Source organism: Pelophylax lessonae, assembly GCF_965119305.1.
Source record: "Pelophylax lessonae genome assembly, chromosome: 9".
NCBI lineage: Eukaryota > Metazoa > Chordata > Amphibia > Anura > Ranidae > Pelophylax > Pelophylax lessonae.
The window spans coordinates 131,785,148-131,807,010 of record NC_138776.1 but is presented as its reverse complement, the minus strand read 5'-3'; the positions used below and the strand labels follow the sequence as shown (position 1 = coordinate 131,807,010).

The window sequence follows — 21,863 nt, the reverse complement described above, 5'->3', positions numbered from 1 at the left end:
GGAAGGCTCTATCTCTTGTCAGATTATTATTTCTGGCTGAGTCCCAGTTTCAGATTTTCCCTCACTTTCTGTCTGGTGAAACCATTGGCAGCAAGACAGAAAGTCAGGGTAATTCTCTCTATGAGAGCCGCAGATAGTAATAGGAACCTGACAGGCATTCTAATCCCTTCCTAGTCTCTTTAAAACTAGAAAACAAGTTTTTGACTTCACATACACTTAAATAATATAAGTGTCTTACTGAAGTATGTTTTACTAAAATACATTGGATGCAAAATATCTCTCTAACAGTACATGCACGTTCCTTTTTTATTATTGTTTCTTGTATGTTTTGCTCAAAGTATAATGGAGCATCCCACCCAATATGTTCTTAATAGCAACATTTCTTCTTGTTTTGCCCATACTTCATGAAATAAAAATGAATGCATGCCTTTTAGTTTTACAAGCATTATGAAGTTAAAGTGTATGTAAACCCCATCAATGAGCTCTTATTTGACTTATTTTGGTTTGTTAAATATACCATTGAAATCTCTTTATTATATCTGTTTAATAAGTGCAAAAATACCTATTGATTATTTCAGAAATCCAGAGCTGTCCTGTTCACATTTCCTGTTTTATCCCAAGGAATATAATAATCTTTCCTACTTCCTATTTTAGGACTACAGTATTATTAGTGTCTATTTTGTGGAGATGAGAGAGTGGATACATTTGAGAAGTTTAGCAAAAGAAACTGGGAAGGACTGACACCACTCAGTCTTCAAGAATGGTTTGTGTTGTCATCCCACAACAGGCTTTAGGAGCTCTGTACGTTTCTGAGTGATCAACAGATATTTTCTGTATAAACAGGGTTTTTAAAGATAAATGCATGCATTGCAGAGCGTACAGTATATGATTTTTTATTCTTCCCAAATATATTTTCTGATGCATTAAATGTGTAAAATCTGGCAGAATGAAAGCACTAATGTGACATCTTTATTTTAAATCTATAGATTTATTATGGGAGATCTATCTGATTCTGAAAGCGATATTTTTGAGCAGTCCAAAGACTTTGATTTGCATGGGTCTGATGAGCAGCAGGAAGCATTTAACCATGGTACCGAACTGATTCCATGGTATGTGTTGTCGATAAGAGCTGACGTCTACCAATTCCTTCAACAAGGAGTAACAGTCATCCGCTATGACCAGGAAACACACATTTCTGTTCGCTGTTTTCTTCAGCTCCAACCAGACAATAGCACATTGACTTGGACAAAACCATCCACAACCTGTCTTGCAAACACTAAAAATAAATTAGGTGCCCCAGGAAGCACTGCAGAGACAAAATTTCAGTTTCTTGCCAATGCTGGAATGAGTGGACTTTTAGAGGGTTTCTTAGACTTATTCTCAGTGAAGGCAGTTTACATGGGGCATCAGGGCATTGATATGCACGCTGTGTGCGTTCAAAATAAACTTTATAATATGAACATGGAAGAAAATGGTGTCACACTGCTTTATGGACTACACACTACTGAGAACAAGTTGTTGCACTTTGTAGCTCCAAAATACACAGCTAAAATGATATATGATGGATTGGTGGAATTAACCAAAGCCGTATGGAAGATCAAAAAGTTCCCAGATCAGAGGCTGCAGTGGCTGAGGAAGCAGTACGTTAGTCTCTACCAGGTATCATGTAGTATTCACTATCTTTTTGTATTACTTTTTTTTTCAATAATGTATTCTTTTAGTGTCTAAAAACCTAAGACTTTACCAAATCGTTTTGTTTGTAATTGAAAAAACACTGTGGCTAGAAATGAATTAATCAGCTCCTGAGCAAATCTCTAGTGCGTTATCTGTGAACATAAACTTTCCTCCAGGCTGTCCCCCTAGACTCAGTTAAAGTTGGGCACTGCCATCTAACCTGATGCACAGCTTAGATAGGATGAAACAAGTCACGTCAATTACACCTCCACTATTCTGTGAAAGTCACTCATCACTGCTCTCTGCAAGGCAGTAGCAAATATTAGTAGTTCAGGGAAGTGAATGGAGATGAGGGTTTTTTATATTCACCTTTGGGGAAGAAATGGCTGGATAGAAAAATGTATTTGAAGTAGTTGATGGAACAGAGAATAGAAACCTTAACTTCCTTTTAGAAATCTGCAGTATTGCAACATTTTTTTTTTTTTTCATTTCAAACTCTAAACCAAAAATTAAAGACAAGCACTACCTAGTAGTTTTAGCTTAGGCTGTAAATGCAAAAACTATTATTTTGAATTGCGGATTAGTTAGACCAAGAGGCTTCAGCTTAAGAAGCATGACTATGATTGTGGGATTGTAATGTTTCCTGTCAACCAAATTTAGGTCCAGTCTGTGTTCTCTAAAGTTTTGCCCAGGTCTAGATGCCACTTCTGGGAGAGGGTGAATTCTCTGCTGGGGCTTTCTGCGTGCTATATAAAAGTGTAATCATGCTGAGGGAATGCAGGTCTTGCATTCATTTGTGCTCAACCAATGTTGAGGTTGGAATGTCATCTGGTAAATGCATCTTTCGAGTGATAACATTTTCAAATGGGAGGAACGAAATACCTGAGCATTATAGAAACAACCCGAAAGATTTTACTTCAATCCTATTTATTAAATTATCCACTTAAGCCCCGGAAGATTTTACCCCCATTCCGACCAGGGGGTATTTTGCGATTCGGCACTGCGTGACTTTAACGGACAATTGCGCGGTCGTGCGACGCTGTACCTAAACGAATTTGGCGTCCTTTTTTTCCCCACAAACAGAGCTTTCTTTTGGTGGTATTTGATCACCTGTGCGATTTTTTGATCACGCGCTATAAACAAAAAAAGAGCGTCAATTTTGCAAAAATAACAATATTTTTCACATTTTTTTAAATGAAATTCCCCGAAAAAAAATGTAAAAATCACAATTTTTTTAAATTTTCGGCCAATTTGTTTTATGCTACCTATGTTTGGTAAAAAAAAAGCGCAAAAAGCGTATTTTGATTGGTTTGCGCAAAAGTTATCACGTTTACTAACAAAGGGAAAGATTTTTGTCATTTTTGTTGTTTTTTTTTTTAACGCGTAATGGCGGCGATCTGCGATTTTTTTTGCGGTACTGCGACATTGCGGCGGACAGATCGGACCCTTGACTGACATTTTTGACACTTTTGGGGTTACCAGTGACATTTCTACAGTAATCAGTGCTATATATATGCACTGTTACTGTAAAAATACACTGGTAGTGAAGGGGTTAACTTTATTTGGGAGGGAGGGGCTGTGTGTGTCCCTAGGGGCGTGCTTTCTACTGTGATTGGCTGTGGCTTCAGCTGTAAGGACACTGATCAACGGATCTACATAGTAGATCCATGTGATCAGTGTCTTTGCAGCGAGGAGAATGACAGGCAGCTTGTTTACACAAGCTGCCTGACATTCTCCCTCTCCCCCGCCGATCGCCGGGTGGCCGGCGGACATCGGGTCCGCTGGTCACACGCGCGGGGGGGTCCGTGACCACGCGGGAGCGCGCCTCCGGGGGCGCGCGCTCGCTCCCTAGACCCTCACAAGCAAGCAACGTAGCCCTACGTTAGTTTGCCTGTGAGGGGCTGACCGCCGACGTAGATAGTCGTGCGGCGGTCGGCAAGTGGTTAAAGTTATACATAGCACCTAGTTTGGTCCATTTTTTAAAGGCAACAGGGGTTTCTATTTCAAAACATATAAGTGTCGCGCTTCATTCCCATTAATGATACAGTTTGGAGCACCTAATTGTATTAAGGACATTGATCACGATTATATCAAAATAATCACTGCATATGGGAATTTATAAACTATGGACTACACTATACCTATATTGCATGTTTGAAACATTTAACATAGGATACTGTACACAATATATTTTGTTTAATTTTTTGTTGTTTATGTCTAACATATTAATGGGAATGAAGCGCGACACTTATATATTTTGAATTTGAGCTAGCACATTTAATGGGAGGGTGATCAGTGTCTGCAGCTGGTTCCACAACTCACAATCAAATTTGTAGTGGTGAACACGCATGGTAGCTCGCGAAACTCTTTCTGCCTAATTCTAACAGGGGTTTCTATGCCCTGGGGAAATATTGGGTTGCATAAACATGACATGAGAGGTTTGTGCGGGGTACAAAGGCCACCTGAGTATTTACCATTGTCCCATACACTGAGAGTTTGCCAGTATTCAGATTCAGAAAAAACATCCTGTCTTTGGAATGGAGTCTTTGTTTTGTTTTTTCGTTAACTTTATTGTCAGAGTATAAATATATGTTTGTCCAAAGCATATTTGAAGCCATTTACTGCTGACTGTCTCACTACCTCTGCTGGTAGTTTATTCCAAGCATGAACTACCCTTTCAGTAAAATAATACTTTCTAAGATTAGTTTTGAACTGTCCTCCAGTTAGTTTAAGGCCATGTCCCGTGTTCTTGATTTTGGCTTCATATTGAAAAAAAAGCCCTCCTAAACAATATTTACCCCCTTGAGGTATTTAAAGGTTTCAATCATGTCTCCTCGTGATGATGGCGCCAGGGGTGGGGGGTGTCAGGAGAGGGGGGGCAGAGCCAGCTGGGAGGTGGACTGAAGTTCCACATTTAATACACTGTATTGTTTTTTATTTTTCTTATGTTGTATCTTTCCTCTGATATGTTGCCTGTTTTCATTTTCATGGATGCTGCATGTAGGAGGATAACAGATTTGAAGGACCAACACTAGCACAGGCTGTTGAGCTTTTCGGGGGAAGGCGGTGGAGCACTAGAAATACAAGCACGGGAACATTAACCAAAAGCACTGAAAAACCAAATGTGCAGCGTAACAATACTCTGGGGATAAACACAGCCAAGAAAAAGAAGAAAGTACTTATGAGGGTATATTTTTTTTGCTTTTCTTGATTCACTTTGTTAGTATTCATGTAAAAATATGTAAGACGTTATCCTATAATGTTCCATTTCTTTATCATCAACTGATATTTTTTTTTTAATTTTTGGAATTTGTATAGAACCGAGACATCATATTTTTTAAAGATGATCTATACCTCCAGTAATTGAATAACCAGTGTATTTATATATCTAAAAAAATGTAATGCTTGTTTTGTACCTTTGTATTTAAAGCTATACACTTAAAAACAGTGTAGCACACCCTCTAAGGGGCCACAAGGGATCCCCCACCCTGCTCAGCAGGGCACACCAAATCTTCACAGGCACACGAGTCAAAGAACAGTCCGTGATTTATTGTTTTTTTGTTTTATTGAGGGTCAGTAACTTGGATAGGGATGGGAGATTATGGGATGTCCACTTTAGAACAAATGTCAGGGACAACTCTTCCTATATACATTCTCTATATACAGCTCCTCTTCTTCCTCTAGCATTTACTTGCTTACAGAACCCAGCCAGAACACTGAATTATCCAACAGTCACTCAGTCAGATGAATCAATGGCCCATTACAGGCAGGAACCTGAGGACCCTTATATGTGTAGCAGAATTTCAGTGTTCAGCTTGCATCTTTCCGGTGGCTACTGATCCCAGCAGCACCACCTCTTCAGGCACTGCCAACCCTATCTGGTTGCAGCTGCCCCTTTCACTAGCCCTCCAGGCTAACTTCTCCCACAGTCCTCCAGACTGACACTCACCAGCCCACCTGGCTGTTTCTCAGGAGATGTCACAGACATGTTGACCTGCTCCTGCTGTCCTCTCTGCTTGCTCCAGTGCCTCTAGGAAGGGTTTTCTTGTCTTTTGGAAGGAATCTTCCAGCACTTGAGCCCCAGGCCTCAGATAACCCCCCCTTCCCAGACTAGGGAGCACCCTCAAGGGCCACCGATAGGCTCCTCAGCACTCCATCTCATCTTCCACCCGACTGCCCTGCTGGTATGACTCATGTCTATTTAGGAGATGGCCTGTCCCTTTCCAGACCCTTTTTGGTGGGCATTGGTTGAGGACCTCGTAAATATGCATGGCAGGACCTCCCTACTTCCACCCTCCAGCTCTGGAAGTTTCTACTAACTTCCAGACCAGAGTGCCAGAGAAAGCTGCCTGATGAGTCATCCAGCCCATGTGTCACTGAACCCTGACCCAGATTCACAGCCCAAGCTTGGCCCCCAGCCAAGCTAAACCTTCCCTACACTAAGAACTACATTAACATTACTTCTAGCACACACTAGAGGGTGCTATGACAGCTTTTGCTTTACTTCTGTAGTCAAGTGTATTAGAGTGGACCTTACCTAATTGTTAACCTAAACCCATCTTAACAGTCTTGTGTGAGTAAACAGAGAATACCCAGGTATGTATACTGATATTTCATGGAGAAAATGATGCTCCTTGTGTGAATATCTTGGTACTGGGTTGTGTAATCTCTGGGGAAGAGGAGGATCAAAGTTCAGATTGGCTGGTTCTCCCTTTCAGTAGAGAAGATGTGACAAAGCCTACGCAATCATATATGTGCCCAGAGCTATAGAGACCTTCAAGTAGCATTTTTTCCAGGAAGAGTTGGGTAGTTTACTCTCAATATAGTCTTATGATAACATTCAAAAATAGGGATGCTGGCACAGAATTTAAACTGAAGGCTTTTTTTTAACTTAATGCATTCTATGCATTTTGGTACAAACGTTCTGTGTCACAGGTCCCCCCACATACTTTTATACTTACCTAAGCCCATTCTCGATCCAGCGCTGTGCATGGGGAAGAGATTTCTGCTTTATCCCTTCCAAATTCTGTGGCAAGGGAGCAAAGGGTGGAGCCGAGCCACCTTGTCTGTGTCAATAGAGCAAGCTTGCACGAGTACCCTCATAGAAAGCAGCTTTCTCTATCGCTCATTGACAGACGTAGTCTTCTTGATTCTCAAGAGCTGGGTTATGTTGTCTCCGCAGGAGTAGGACTAGGCAGAATGACAAAACGTTCTGGCTCCACCCTAGGGGGCAGTCCCTGAGGGTATATCCTCCCTCTCTCCGCTACAGGGAATCAGTTTTTTTCTGTCTAGTCAGGAGTAAGGACCTAAGTTCCTTGCTTGGATCTTTTGGTCCTGGCAAGACTTTTTTTCTTTAAGAAAAAGACATTTTTTAGGTAGTTTTCTCCAGTGTTTTTTTCCTGTGAGATCTTCAAGCAAAAATGCCGGACTGGGCGACACTTGTGGTCACCCCAGCCGGCCTACGAGCGCGTGCAGACCATGGCATTGCGCTTGGTCGGCCGCGACATATTCAAGTAAGTATGCGGGGCCGGGCGACGGGCTGGATGTTGAGATCCAGTGGTCACCCCGGTTTCTGCCTAAAAGCGCGTGCAGACCAGTGCGCTGAGTCGGCCGCGACGGAGTCCCAGTAAAGGGACTGACTTTGCGAGTTAAAAGCTCGCTTGGACGCCAGGACCAGAGAGTCGAGGCGTCCACAAACCCCCACCCCGGTGGAGAGGGTATTGTGAAGAGAGGGTGCCTGTCGGTTCGGTATGGTGAGTAAACGTTCCCTTTTTTCCTCATTTATGAGGCAGTATATATTATGGGCCCCTCCATATATGGTCAGTATATATCTGATATTTACAAGTCCCCCTTGTAATACAGCATGTGTTTGTGGGAAGTGGACTTGGTTCAAGAGCTAACACTCTACCCAGCAGACTGTAACATTACAGCAGACATAGGAGGTATAATCCTACCTTATGTGCAGTGTATCTCTGTAGATCCATATGTCACCTCTCAGCAGAGTGCAGGTGGATGTGCTGGGAAGACGATATCGGCGGTCCGCCGCCATTTTGCCGTAGACCGAATGCATATATGTCCTCAGGTCACGCCGGCCGCCATGTTTTTGGAGTCTTATGTCTCTTCTATGGGGGCGGCCATGTTTTGTGAGCCCAGCTTCCTCGTGGAGGGCTGGGAACGCCGGAAGGCGTACACAGGGGGCGGAGCCACGCCTTCTGCCCGGGAAAAAGCAAACAGCTCCTTCCAGTCTGTGTAAGACAGACGCTGGCTGCAGTTTGTTGGAAACTGCACTGCATCGGTTGGTGAGCCTTGGGGGTCCCTCTCTCTCTCTCTGGGATCGAGAAGCAGGTACTCTGAGGGGCGCTATTGCGCTAGGGGGAGACACACAAAAAAAAAAAAAAAAGAAAAAGTTTTTTGTTTTGCTGGCAAAAGTGTCCTGTATTAACATGGACCCTGCCACTCATGTATCTCCTCCGGATCCCCTCGAGGGGTCTGCGGGATCCTCCAGCACCCCATTGACAATTGAATCTTTGTCAGCTATTATGGAAACTTTTGTGTCCCGGGTGGAAGTGGCTTGTCAGGGACAGGGCGCAAGAAAGCGACCCCCGCCTAACCCCTTATTATCTGAAACCTCGGATTCAGACTCTGAGCCTATTTCTGCAGTTGCAGGTACTTCATCTGGTATTGGTGTCTCGGGTCCTGTCTCTTCAGACAGTGAGGAGGATGTTTCGGCATCCGCCATAGCCCGAGAGGAAGCGTTGGTAAACGCACTCATTGTATCTGTTCAAGAGACTTTAAGGTTACAGGGTATTCCATCAGAAACAGCTGAAACTGAGATCCCCTTTGGGACTAAAAAGCGCATCAAAGTAGCAAAGGTTTTTCCATTGCCCAAATGTTTTGGCAATCCAATCGATGAAGAATGGCGTCTGCCAAAACGCACTTTTAATATTTCTAAACGCATTGACAGGCGTTATCCGTTTGAGGAAACCCTTATTAAGAAATGGACAGAACCACCTGTGGTGGATTCACCTATTGCTAGATTGAATAAAGCCACGGTTATTCCTTTAGAAGACGCTCCGTCTTTTAAAGATCCAGTGGATCGCAAGATAGAAGCTATGTCTCGCACCATGTTTTCCTTGATTGGATCAGCTTTCAGGCCAATAATTGCTATTGGTCTGGTTTCGCAGGCTGTAACTGAATGGACCAAGTGGTTACGCCGGGACTTAGAAGAAGTCCCTCAGGCGGTATCAGACTTGTTGGAACAAATGATACAGGGGTTACAGTTTGTATGTGATGCGGCGTTAGACGCCACTCCATTAATGGCGCGAGCATCAGTCTCAGCAGTGGTTCTCAGGCGTACACTGTGGCTAAAAGGTTGGTTAGCCGACCAAGGTTCCAAAAAAGCATTGGCTAATATCCCCTTTTCAGGAGAGCGTCTATTTGGAGCCAACTTAGATGAGATCATTAAGGATCTCACCGGTGGAAAAAGCACCTTTTTACCGCAAAATTTTAAAGGTAGAGGAACTCGTCAAAGACGAGGGCCTTCTTTTTCTGCTCACAAGAGGTTTTTTCGTCCAGCGGGTGAAAAAACTAAGTCCTCCAAAGCTCCTGCAGGAGGCGTCAGGGGTCGTTGGTCGGGCAAGCAAAAGCCCGCCCCCTCCAGACCTGAAGATAAACCATCCAAAGCCTGAAGGTGCGCCCCCACCCATAACTGGGGTGGGGGGACGTCTTCGCCGGTTCCCGGATCCATGGCTTTCCAGAATCCCGGACAAATGGGTTTGCGAAGTCATAAGGTCAGGGTACAAGATCAAGTTTCGATCTCTCCCACCGGCGCGATTCTTCCCTTCCAATATCCGACTATCTCCGGATCGTCTAGAAGATCTGCGGAGAGCAGTCACAGATCTACTACAACAAGGAGTGGTAGTCCACGTTCCTTGGACAGAACGGTTTCAAGGGTTTTATTCAAACCTGTTTACAATACCCAGGAAAGAGGGCAAAGTGCGTCCAATTCTGGACTTAAGAGCGCTCAATTCTTTCGTCAACATAAGAAGATTCAGAATGGAGTCCATTCGCACGGTAGCAGCCTTCCTGCATCCAGGGGATGTCCTAGCGTCCATAGACATCAAGGACGCATATCTTCACATTCCCATTTTCGCAGGACATCAGCGTTTTCTACGCTTTTCCGTAGAGGAGAACCACTATCAGTTTGTGGCGTTACCTTTCGGTCTCGCCATGGCTCCGCGGGTCTTCACAAAGGTGTTGGCCCCAATGTTGGCACTTCTGCGCCAAAGAGGTATATCGATTCTAGGTTACCTAGACGATCTTCTGCTTCATGCAGAGTCTCCTCAGACCTTGCTACAAAACATAGAAATTACTATGATTTCTTTACAGGATTTCGGGTGGCTGGTGAACCAGCAAAAGTCATTTCTGGTTCCCACCCAGAGGCTCGAATGGGTCTAATTCTAGACACAGTCAGGACAAGAGTTTTCCTTCCGGTAGGGAAACTCCGAAAGATTCAATCAGCAGTCCAGTTGTTACTGTCCAACAGCTGGTCTTCCCTTCGGACTTGCATGAGGGTTCTGGGGTTGATGGTGGCTTCATTCGAAGCAGTCCCATTTGCCCAGTCCCATACCCGAATTCTTCAGCAAGAGATTCTTCTCAGATGGAATCGGAATCCGGAATCCCTGGACAATCAGATCCGATTGAGCAAACAGACCAGAGAGTCTCTGGTTTGGTGGCTTCGGTCTCCAATGCTCAGCCAGGGAAAGTCATTTCTGCCAATATATTGGACGATAGTGACCACGGATGCCAGTCTATCCGGATGGGGAGGAATTCTCGGTCAGTTATCTGTCCAGGGACTTTGGTCCCCGGAAGAATCCAGATTACCGATAAATGTATTGGAACTGAGAGCGATCAGACTTTGTCTGATTCACTGGACCGAGCAGCTCCAGGGCAGCCCGGTTCGGATCCAGTCGGACAATGCCACGGCCGTGGCTTATGTCAATCATCAGGGGGGCACCAAGAGTGTCCGAGCGGCCAAAGAAGTGGCTTGCATTCTTCGCTGGGCGGAACGATTTGTTCCAGCAATCTCTGCGGTGTTCATTCCGGGGGTGGAGAATTGGCAGGCAGATTATCTCAGCCGTCAGACCCTGGATCAGGGGGAATGGTCCCTCCATCCAGACGTTTTCCACCAGTTGTGCCTACGGTGGGGCACCCCGGATGTGGATCTGTTGGCATCACGATTCAACAGGAAAGTTCAGAGATTCGTGGCTCGCTCCCGCGATCCTCTAGCAGAAACCGCAGACGCACTGATCGCCCCGTGGGGGCAATACCAGCTAATATATGCCTTCCCTCCTCTCGCGTTACTGCCAAGACTTCTTCGCAGGGTAGAGGAGGAAGGAATCCCAGTAATCCTGGTAGCTCCGGACTGGCCTCGTCGAGCTTGGTACGCCGACATGGTCAGACTGGTGGCGGACGTCCCATGGAGACTTCCTCTCAGGGAGGATCTACTGTCTCAGGGACCGATCTTCCATCCTGCTTTACGATCGCTGGCTTTAACGGCCTGGCTATTGAGACCCAGGTGCTGAAGGACAAAGGTTTGTCAGCTTCAGTTATTCCTACTCTAGTTGAAGCAAGGAAAGCGACTTCCAGAAAGATTTATCATCGCACATGGAAGTCCTACATTGCATGGTGTGAACCTTTGGGGTTCCGTCCTCGGTCTTATTCGATTAGTCGAATATTGGCTTTTCTGCAACAAGGGGTTGAGCAGAAACTGGCCTTGAGTACTATCAAGGGTCAGGTCTCAGCATTAGCCATCTTCTTTCAGAAGCCTTTGGCTACTCATTCCTTGGTGCGGAATTTCATCCAGGGGGTGCGACATCTGGCTCCGCCAGTGCACGCGCCGTTACCCCCCTGGGATCTTAATTTAGTGTTGTCAGTTCTTCAGAAACCTCCCTTTGAAGATATTAGGGAGATTCCTCTACCCACGTTGTCCCAGAAGGTGGCCTTCTTGGTGGCTATTACTTCTGCACGCAGGGTGTCAGAACTGGCCGCATTATCTTGTCGTTCACCATATCTGGTGGTTCATAGAGATAAGGTGGTTCTTCGTCCGAATCCATCCTTCCTACCAAAAGTGGTTTCAGAATTTCATCTGAATGAAGAGATTGTATTACCTTCCCTGTGTCCTAAGCCCAGTCATCCTCGGGAGTTTGCGTTACACTCCTTGGATGTGGTCCGGGCGATCAGGGTATACTTGAAAACGACAGACTCGTTTCGCAAGACGGATTCACTTTTTGTGATCCCAGATGGACCCAAAAAGGGGTTGCCTGCATCTGCCGCGACCATTTCCAGATGGATCAGACAGACGGTAGTACAGGCTTATTCTATTAAGGGTCGGGAGCCCCCGTTCCCTGTTAAGGCGCACTCCACTCGGGCACTTAGTGCGTCATGGGCCTTTCGCCATCAGGCGTCAGTGGTCCAGGTGTGCAAGGCGGCTACCTGGTCGTCGGTGCATACCTTCTCTAAACATTATAAAGTTGATGTAATGGCATCGTCTGATGCCTCATTTGGCCGCAAGGTTTTGCAGGCCGCAATTTGAGGAGACCAGTGGTCTACCTCGAGGGTTTTTTTCCGTTGGAAAATTTTTTCTTTTAGTCTCATTCTTTGTTTATAATGAGCCTTTAAAACTTCTAGTTTGGCACCGGTTGGGCCTACTAGATTGGATTTGATTTTGTCAATCCCACCCCTCATTTGTGGCACTGCTTCTGGATGTCCCAGCTCTTGAGAATCAAGAAGACTACGTCTGTCAATGAGCGATAGAGAAAAATGGATTTTTGTAAGAACTTACCGTAAAATCCTTTTCTCTTAAGCTCATTGACAGACGTAGTACCCGCCCCTCTATCATTGAGTTGGGTTGGGTTAAATTCTCTGTACTGCTTTAAACAGAACTGATTCCCTGTAGCGGAGAGAGGGAGGATATACCCTCAGGGACTGCCCCCTAGGGTGGAGCCAGAACGTTTTGTCATTCTGCCTAGTCCTACTCCTGCGGAGACAACATAACCCAGCTCTTGAGAATCAAGAAGACTACGTCTGTCAATGAGCTTAAGAGAAAAGGATTTTACGGTAAGTTCTTACAAAAATCCATTTTTATATGGGGGCACTCTCCAAAGAGCATCAGTGGGGGACACCAGAAGAGGAATATCAGGGCTGCTCTGTGCAAAATAATCTCTCCTGAAAATAGCCTACACTGTAAACTAATGTGAGTGCAATAATCTATGTATTATATTACCAGGGAGAAAGTGGAGATGCCGCTGATGATGAGATGGCAACAAGGAAAAGCAGAAGCTACAAAGAAAGTCGCAGCAGGAGCGGCTCTGATCCTCCTGAAATTGATGAACAAGAAGAACAAGGTCTGACATGAGGAATTAAAACTTGTCACAGTCTGATACTTTGTTACAGTTTCTATTTTAGGGATTTAATATGTGGAGGTGACAAATAAAGACAACAATGTTTTTTGAACTCAGTGTGTGTACATCAATAAATGTGCATTCTACATTTAAAGCTCAAGCATCCATAAATGGTGGGCTGCGGTGGCATTTCCATCCAGACCGCTGCGGTTTAGCCACTTAGGAGCCTGGTCTCTTTCTTTCTTGCCTGGCCGCCCTGTAAGTCTGGCTTCTGCCTTTTCTATGCAGCTGCTGCACTGTTATCCTTGCAGCATGGCAGAGGAATAAAGGCCGCAGGTCTGTAAGGAGGTAAGGAGCTGCAAGCAGGTGATTGATTGCTAGGGCACGGCGCAGTCCTAGCCCAATCAATGGCTTGGTAACCAGAAAAGTCAGCTCCCAGCCTCTGTCCAGACCTGCCCTGTGCAAGGTAGGACTGCGTAAAGCTGTAACCTTCCCTACAGTTAAAAATCAACTCAATTTAAGAAAAGCAGACATTTTATTTTCCATTGACTCAATCTATGGAAGTTAAAATGTCTGTTTTTTTATGAAATTGTGATGAGAGTTTCCTGTAGGGAAGGTTACAGCACCATAAAAATCCAGTTTATCCTTTTGATTCTTTGTTTACAAGGCTGCAAACACTGCTGTGAAAGTGAAGAGGGTGTGGAAACTGCTGTTAAGAGGCAGTGAGGACAGCTCTATGAAGAGGGAAGGTGAAGGGGGCTAAGGACAGTGCTATGAGGGGGGGGGGGGGTGAATAGGGCTGAGGACAGTGCTATAAAGGTGAGTGAATGGGGCGGAGGTCAGTGCATTGAAGGGGAGTGAATAGGGCTGAGAACAGCGCTATGAAGTGGGAGGGGGGGTTAGAGGCTGAAGACACTGCTATGAAAGGAGGAGTGAAGGGGGCTGAGGGCACTGCTACAAAGAGGGGCTGAGGACAGTGCTATGAGGGGGAGGGGTGAAGGGGAATGTGGACATTGAGATGAAGGAGGGCAAGGTGACTGCTATGAAGGGGGGTCTAAGGGGGGCAGGGGACATGATGTAAAGGAGTAACTGTAACATAAGAGGAGATAAATTATTGTGTAAAGGGGGGGGGGCTTTGACTTAAAGACTGTGATGTGAAGAGGGGGAACTGAGAACACTAATGTAAAGGGGAGACTGTAATGTGCAGGGGGGGGGGGGGGCTGAGGACAACAATGTAAGGAAGGGACTGTGATATAAAGCAGGTAAAATAAGTATTGAACACATCACCACTTTTCTAGGTAAATCTATTTCCAAATGTGCTGTTTACATGAAATGTTCACCACATGTCGGTAACAACGCATGCAATCCATACATACAAAGAAACCAACACAAATACATTCAGAAATTAAGTTATATGTAATAAAATGGAATGAGACAGAGAAAAAGTATTGAACATGTGCAAAATGGCATGGAAATCCACGACACCAGCTATCTATCAGTAATTAGAAAGCAATCCTGCCCCTTGTCAGTGCAAATTAATATTCGCTAGTTCAGTCTCAACTGATGGCTTATAAAAAGGTGTCTCATTACCAAGGTGTCACACAAGAAACATTTCATGATGGGTAAAAGCGTAGAGCTCTCTCAAGATCTTTGGAACCTTATTGTTGCAAAACATACTGATGCTATTGGTTACAGCAGGATTTCTACACTTCTAAATGTTCCAGTGAGCATTGTTGGGGCCATAATACAGAATTGGAAAGAACATCATTTCACCATAACCCAGCCACGACCAGGTACTCCTCGCAAGATTTCTGACAGAGGAGTGAAAATAATTATCAGAAGAGTTGTCCAAGAGGCAAGGACCACTTTTGGAGAGCTTCAGAAAGACCTGAAATTAGCAGGTACAATTGTTTCAAATAAAAGAATAAGTAATGCATTCAACCACCATGGCCTGTATGCACGCTCACCACGCAAGACTTCATTGCTGAAGAAAAAGCATGTTGAAGCTCGTTTAAAGATTGCTGCACAACATTTAGACAAGCCTGTGAAATAGTGAGAAAATAGTCTGGTCAGATGAGACCAAAATTGAACTCTTTGGATGCCATAATACACACCATATTTGGAGGTCAAATGGCACTCACGTCACCCCAAAAACACTATACCAACTGTGAAATTTTGGTGTGGAAACATCATGGTGCTGGGCTATTTTTTTTAATATACAGTACTGGCAAACTTCATATCTTTGAAGGAAGGATTTATGAAAAAATGTACCAAGGCATTCTTGACATTCTTGATAAAAATCTGATGCCATCTACCAGGATGATGAAGATGAAACGAGGGTGGACATTTCAGCAAGACAATGATGCCAAACACAAAGCCAAGGAAACTCTCAAATGGTTTCAAAGAAACAAAATAAAGCTGCTAGAATTACCCAGCCAATCACCTGACTTAAATCCAATAGAAAATCTATGGAAAGAACTTTAGAGTTTATAGAAGAGGCCCACAGAACCTTTAAGATTTAAAGACTGTGTGGAAGAATGGGCCAAAATCACACCTGAGCAATGCAAGTGACTGGTTTCTACAGGAGGCATCTTGAAGTTTTCATTACCAACAAATTATTTTGTACAAAGTATTAAATACATTTCAGTTAGTGTGTTTGATACTTGTTCCCTGTTCCATTCCATTTTATTACACATAACTTAATTTTTGAACTCATTTGTTTTTGTTTCTTTGTATGTATTGGTTGCATGGGTATTTACTGACGTGTTGAAAATTTCATGTCAATAGCACCTTTAGAAATATATTTACCTAGAAAAATGGTGATGTGTTCAATACTTACTCTACTCGCTGTAAATGTGGAGGCTGTGATGTAAAGAAGTATATTGCACAAAAATGCGATTTGTACCTCTGGTAGAACAAAATTTGTAATGACCATACCTCCCTGAATTTTAATTTAGAAACCCTGCTATTGATCCTGTTAAATAACAAATTGCTGAAAAGTGTGGCGTTTCCAAAAAATAAAGTGGATGTGGAAAAATGCAGACAACTTTATACAACGTTACATAGTAGGTGGGTTGAATAAAGACAATAGTCCATCCAGTTCAACCTGTGTAGGTGTGTGTGGCCGTAATCATCTTGTATACCCCTGAATGTTATGATTCTTGAGATGTACATCTAAGAGTCTTTTGAAAGCCACCATACTTCCCGCAGAAACCACCTCTTGTGGTAGAGAATTCCACAATCTTGTAGCCCTAACAGTAAAGAACCCCCCTCGTTGCCTGAGGTTAAAACGCTTCTCCTCCAGTCGCATTGTATACCCTCTAGTCCTCATGCAATCCTTCCGACTGAATACCTTTTTTTCTATGCTGAGATCACCATTGAGATATTTATAAATTGCTATCATGTCCCCTCTCAGACGTCTCTTCCCCAGGGAGAATAAATCAAGCGATTGCAGATGCTCTTCATAATTAATGTCCTCCAATCCCCTAATTAGTTTAGTTGCCCTTCTCTGGACCTTCTCCAGCTCCAACACATCCCACCTGAGGACCAGCGACCAGAACTGGACAGAATACTCCAGATGTGGTCGGACCAGAGTTTTATAAAGTGGAAGGATTATAGTTTTATCTCTGGAATACATCCCTTTCTTTATGCATGCTAATATTCTGCCGGCTTTGGCAGCTGCCGCTTGACATTGCATGCTATTGCTTAGTCTATCCTCTACCAGGACTCCCAGATCTTTCTCCATTTTTGATTCCCCCAAAGGTTTTCCCCCCCTAAATTGTATTGTGCTTTTATGCTTTTAGTCCCAAGTGCAAAACCTTACACTTCTCCACATTAAACCTCCATTTCATTGGCCATGTTGTTGCTCACTCCGTTATTTTGTCCAGGTCATTCTGTAGGATATCTGCTTCATGCTGTGCAGTTATTGCCCTGCCCAATTTTGTGTCGTCTTCAAAAACTGATATAGAGCTACTGATCCCGTCCTCAATGCTATTTATGAATAAATTGAACAGGGTTGGTCCCAGGACTGAGCCTTGGGGGACCCCACTTACCACCTCAGACCAGTCTGAGTATGCGCTATTTATTACCACCCTGTGGGCACACCCTTTTAGCCAGTTCCATATCCAAGAGCCGACCTTGCGGTCGATGCCTGCAGACCTTATTTTATAAATTAAGCGCTTATGGGGAACTGTATCAAACGCCTTAGCGAAATCCAGGTACACCACATCCACTGGTCTCCCCCTATCGTTAAAAGCTTCAATGATCAGAGCACCATTTACTTGCTGATCACAAGAATATTTACAGTATCCATTAGAATAAGAGTTAACAGCACCTCCAAAACAGTCTGGTCTATTATCACTTAAAATGTTTATTAGCCATTAACAAAAAAAAAAACAGATCCTGTTTCCTTAAAGCACGTTATACAGCATAGTGCTTGTGCTGTGTAATTTGTCCCCCTGTATCACCTGAAAATCCTGGCTGATCCTTCCAGTTTCTACCCTCCCCTCTCTGTAAACTGACCACAGTATATCAAGGCTGCTGAGCCCTGACACCATAGTGCCTCAGTCATCTGCAGCCCTGCATTTTCCTCTCTGTCCTCCTTCCTTGCCTGTCTGCTCGTGTCAGTGCCCGCCCCCTACCCTCTTGCTGCTTATATTAAATTTAAATTTGTCCCATCCCTCTGTAATATAGCAATAAATGTCCCTGTGCCTGTGGTATAGAAAAGATATGCCGATCTGTACCTAAATCAGAGCGGCTCCCGGCGCTGAACTGAATCCTCCTCTCCTCTCTTCCCTTCCTCCCTCTCAACAGCAGTGGTCGACCCTGCCCACTGGAGCTGTCAGCCGGGCAGAGAATTGAGCCGAGGAGTCAGCTGAGCGCCGGTAGTCGCTCTGATTTAGGTACAGATCGCCATATTTTTTCTATAACACAGGCACAGGGACACATATTGTTATACAGTATGACAGAGGGGATGGCAGGATTTTATATAAGTGGCCTAACAACCACTTTAACACCATGGGCAACAATATAGATCAGTTCAGGTTTTTTATCCTGCCCAGTGGATGTTGCCATCCAAGAGTGATTAATCAGAGTGACTCCCTCATAGATATGAGATCATCATCTGAATGGAAGACCGCTGGATTGGGCAATAGTAATTTCTTATGCATGGCTTTACTAGCATCCTTGGTCCTAGCAAATGTATACAAATACAAGGAATAGGGATACATCTGCAAGTAAAAGCTACTGTATAAGGAAGAGGCAGAGTACAGCCAGGGAAGAACATGTTTTCTCTGTCCTTCTGTGACACTTTTACACTTCAATGTATAACATTATGCAATAAAAAATAACTTTGTAATAAATAATAATTATTAATACTATTAATATTAATAACATCAATTATTTGATTTTCTTCTTTGACAGACCAGAATACAGTTCCTGGATGTTCTACATCTAATACTATTCCATCACGGAGAGTTCACTCAGCATCTGTCTCTGGCTCTACAAATGTAATACCAGGGACAAACACACCTATCCGGCCAGCATCCTCACCAGTCCTGTCCAGCTCCAACAAACCTCCAACTGCGTAAGTTATTCAAGACTGATAAAACTTTATGCTATACTAATTGAAATAAAAGTGGATATGGGGCTACTGCAGTGGTATCCAACAACTAAATAATTACCTGCTGAGTGCAAAAAAAGTCCAAACGGTGAACCGATGCCTCCATTAGTGCTACCCCTACAGGTCTGCACTCACCAGGAGGTTGTACCCTCACAGGGAGTAGAAAGCATCCAGATATTACTGAGCAGTTCCCTCTGTTTGGATGTTGTACCCTTTTCTCCAAGTTCTTCTCTCTCTGTATACTCATGCAGGAGGTAAACAGGAAATGGACAAACCCTATAGTGTAAATCTGTAAAAATATTTTCTTTAAAACAAGCTAAAAATCCACTTACATTTGACAAGAAGTATTCAGGCATGTATAGTAATATGTCCGGGACGCGAAGCATTCCACGGGCCAGAACTGGAACTGATGCCAGATGCTCCTCCCTACGTGTTTCGCCAGATTGATGTAATCAGAAGCCACTCCTATGCCTATGTCCGTTATCCTCCTGCATGAGTGTACATATAGAGAAAACTTGGAGAAAAGGGTACCACATCCAAACAGAGGAGACTGCTCAGTAGTATCTGGATGCTTTCTAACACCTGTAAGGGTAGAACCTTCTGGTAAGTGCAGACCTGAAGGGGATCACTAGTGGAGGCACCGGTTCACTGTTTGGTTATTATGAGCACTGGTCACATGTCCACCATAGGACTGTGCACATTTATGGACTTTTAAATTGCAATATGATTTGAGTTCTTGTACTTCTAAGTATTTAATTCACACAGTATTTTTAGACTTTGTATGCACTCAGCACTTTGTATCAAAGTATTTATGATTATGGAATTAAGTTTTTTGTACTTTAGCACATAGCACCTTATGTTGCATAATTTTGTTTTTAAAGTTTCATTCATTTTCATGATATGGAGTTTTTGAACGTATATTACTTTTAAGGTAGTATTCATTTATTTACACTGCTGGTGTGTTATATTTATATTTTGACACGTTAAAGGGACAGTCACACTATTAACTCATCACAGTATTATTTGAAGTATAATTAGCACTCTTTCACCCCAGAGTTTTTGAAAACTGCTAAGGGTATTGAGACGTCTCTATCATAATTGTCTCACCTGATTTTGGTAATTATTTAGTTGTTAAAAACCACTGCAGCAACGCCATATTCACTTTTATTCCTTTTATTATACTTCACTCTATCTTAGGCTAGAAGCTTGAGTGGAGACGGCAGCACTTCTGGATTTTCTTTTTCCATAGCGCAGACCCATTTTTTTATACTTTGCTATAGAGGCAGCACTGTGACCTAGTGGTTAGTACTTGGGACATCAGCTTGAATCCTAACTATGACACTACCTGCATGGAGTTAGCATGCTCTCCCTGTGCTTGCATTGTATGCCTTTGGAAACTCTCACACTCCAAAGACTTGCTGGTAGATTAATTTTCTCCTGTCTAAATTGGCCTTAGTCTGTGTATATATGCATGTAAGGTAGGGACCTTAGATTGTAAGCTCCCTGATGTCAAGAAATGGTGTGAATGTACAATATATACAAAGCGCTGTGTACATTGTCAGTGCAGTATAAAAACCTGTAATAAATGAATAACTGAATTTCTGTTGACTTTTCCTTGTTTAAAATGTTTTAAATCCATTACAGTTTTGCTGTGACTATAAAATCATTGTAGGATTTTCTCTAAGTCTCTTCCTGGCAGTACATTGTTCTGCCTTCCATATTTTTACAGATATTGCCAAGAGCCTTAAAATGATTGTATATTTTATTCAATAAATCAAAGAATTAAACGGTATTACAATTATTTGATTTAGTGGAGAAAGGCACACCACAAATGCACAAACTGGCACACATTGTTCTGCAATAAAACACTTGTAAAATCTTCTTTTTTCCAGCACATGGAGTAGTTCAAGTTGGCATGGAAGAATTAAGGGTGGAATGAAAGGATTTCAGTCATTTATGGTTTCTGATAGCAGCATGAACTTTGTGGAGTTTGTAGAGCTCTTCAAATCTTTCAGGTAATTTTACATTGGGGTTATTAAAGAAAGTTTATTTTCTAAGCATTATTTGCATCTGCACTTTTCATTACATCACATGTATACTTAATGCAGTAATAAAAACAACCTCCTTTAATGTTATGGTGTCCTAATTTTAAGAACTAAGTACCTGCGCTGCTTAAACAAAAACCATTAACATCAATTAATAAATATGATCATAAAGTGCCCGTGCAAATAAATGTTCATAAATACCTGTGCAACTTGTGCATATAAATATAGTGTTACCACATTAAAAATTGTGAATAATCAATAAATATCAGCAAAAATATGTACCAAAATCAGTCATATATGTGTGACATTTTATACATAAAAAATACATGGGTGAAAAAAATATAAATAGATTCAAAGTTCATAACATATGTAATCTTCCAATACTGAATAAAGTGCAAGTCTCTTGTGCTCCTATAAGTGCTCCGTGCTCAAAAATATATAAATAAAGTGCCGGTGCTCAGTCCTAGTGAGTTGGTGCTCCCCTCTCGGTACCCCACTCACCAGAAACTGAGAGAAATATCGCCTTAGCACTGATCTTTTGAGGTAGACACCTCTATGGATCGCCAACAGATTCAAGATGCAGATCTCCTGTGCCACTATATCCAGGTATTATCCAGGTAATGCTCCCCAATATCATAAAAAGAAGAGAGCCATCATCGCGCAGTATGTTCCAAAAAGTTTATTTTACACGCATTAACAAGATACACTTACAAAATGAAGGAAGTCAATCCGCCTTTAGCTAACCCACGGGACGCCAAACGAATGGCCGTGCGTTCCACCCGTGTAACCGGAAGCCGGAAGAGGTTGCAGTCGGAAATGACGTACTATGTATTCGGACGGCTTGACGCGTTTCGCTCCGCCAATCAGAGCGTTATCAAAAAGGCTTTTTGATAACGCTCTGATTGGCGTCTCGTGGGTTAGCTAAAGGCGGATTGACTTCCTTCATTTTGTAAGTGTATCTTGTTAATGCGTGTAAAATAAACTTTTTGGAACATACTGCACGATGATGGCTCTCTTCTTTTTATGATATTGGGGAGCATTACCTGGATAATACCTGGATATAGTGGCACAGGAGATCTGCATCTTGAATCTGTTGGCGATCCATACAGGTGTCTACCTCAA

At 43.2% G+C, this 21,863-nt stretch overlaps 1 protein-coding gene across 2 annotated transcripts in view; it reads left to right on the top strand.

Moving 5' to 3' along the window:
• The window catches only part of PLCE1 (phospholipase C epsilon 1), a 677,378-nt gene that overhangs the window by 489,690 nt on the left and 165,825 nt on the right, over window positions 1-21,863 (top strand). For both annotated transcript variants that reach the window (XM_082268059.1, XM_082268058.1), the window contains exons 7-11: window positions 987-1,659; window positions 4,679-4,861; window positions 12,962-13,079; window positions 18,498-18,660; window positions 20,589-20,711. In XM_082268059.1, coding sequence (XP_082124185.1) covers window positions 987-1,659; window positions 4,679-4,861; window positions 12,962-13,079; window positions 18,498-18,660; window positions 20,589-20,711 — 1,260 coding nt within the window. The remainder of the gene's footprint in view (window positions 1-986; window positions 1,660-4,678; window positions 4,862-12,961; window positions 13,080-18,497; window positions 18,661-20,588; window positions 20,712-21,863) is intronic.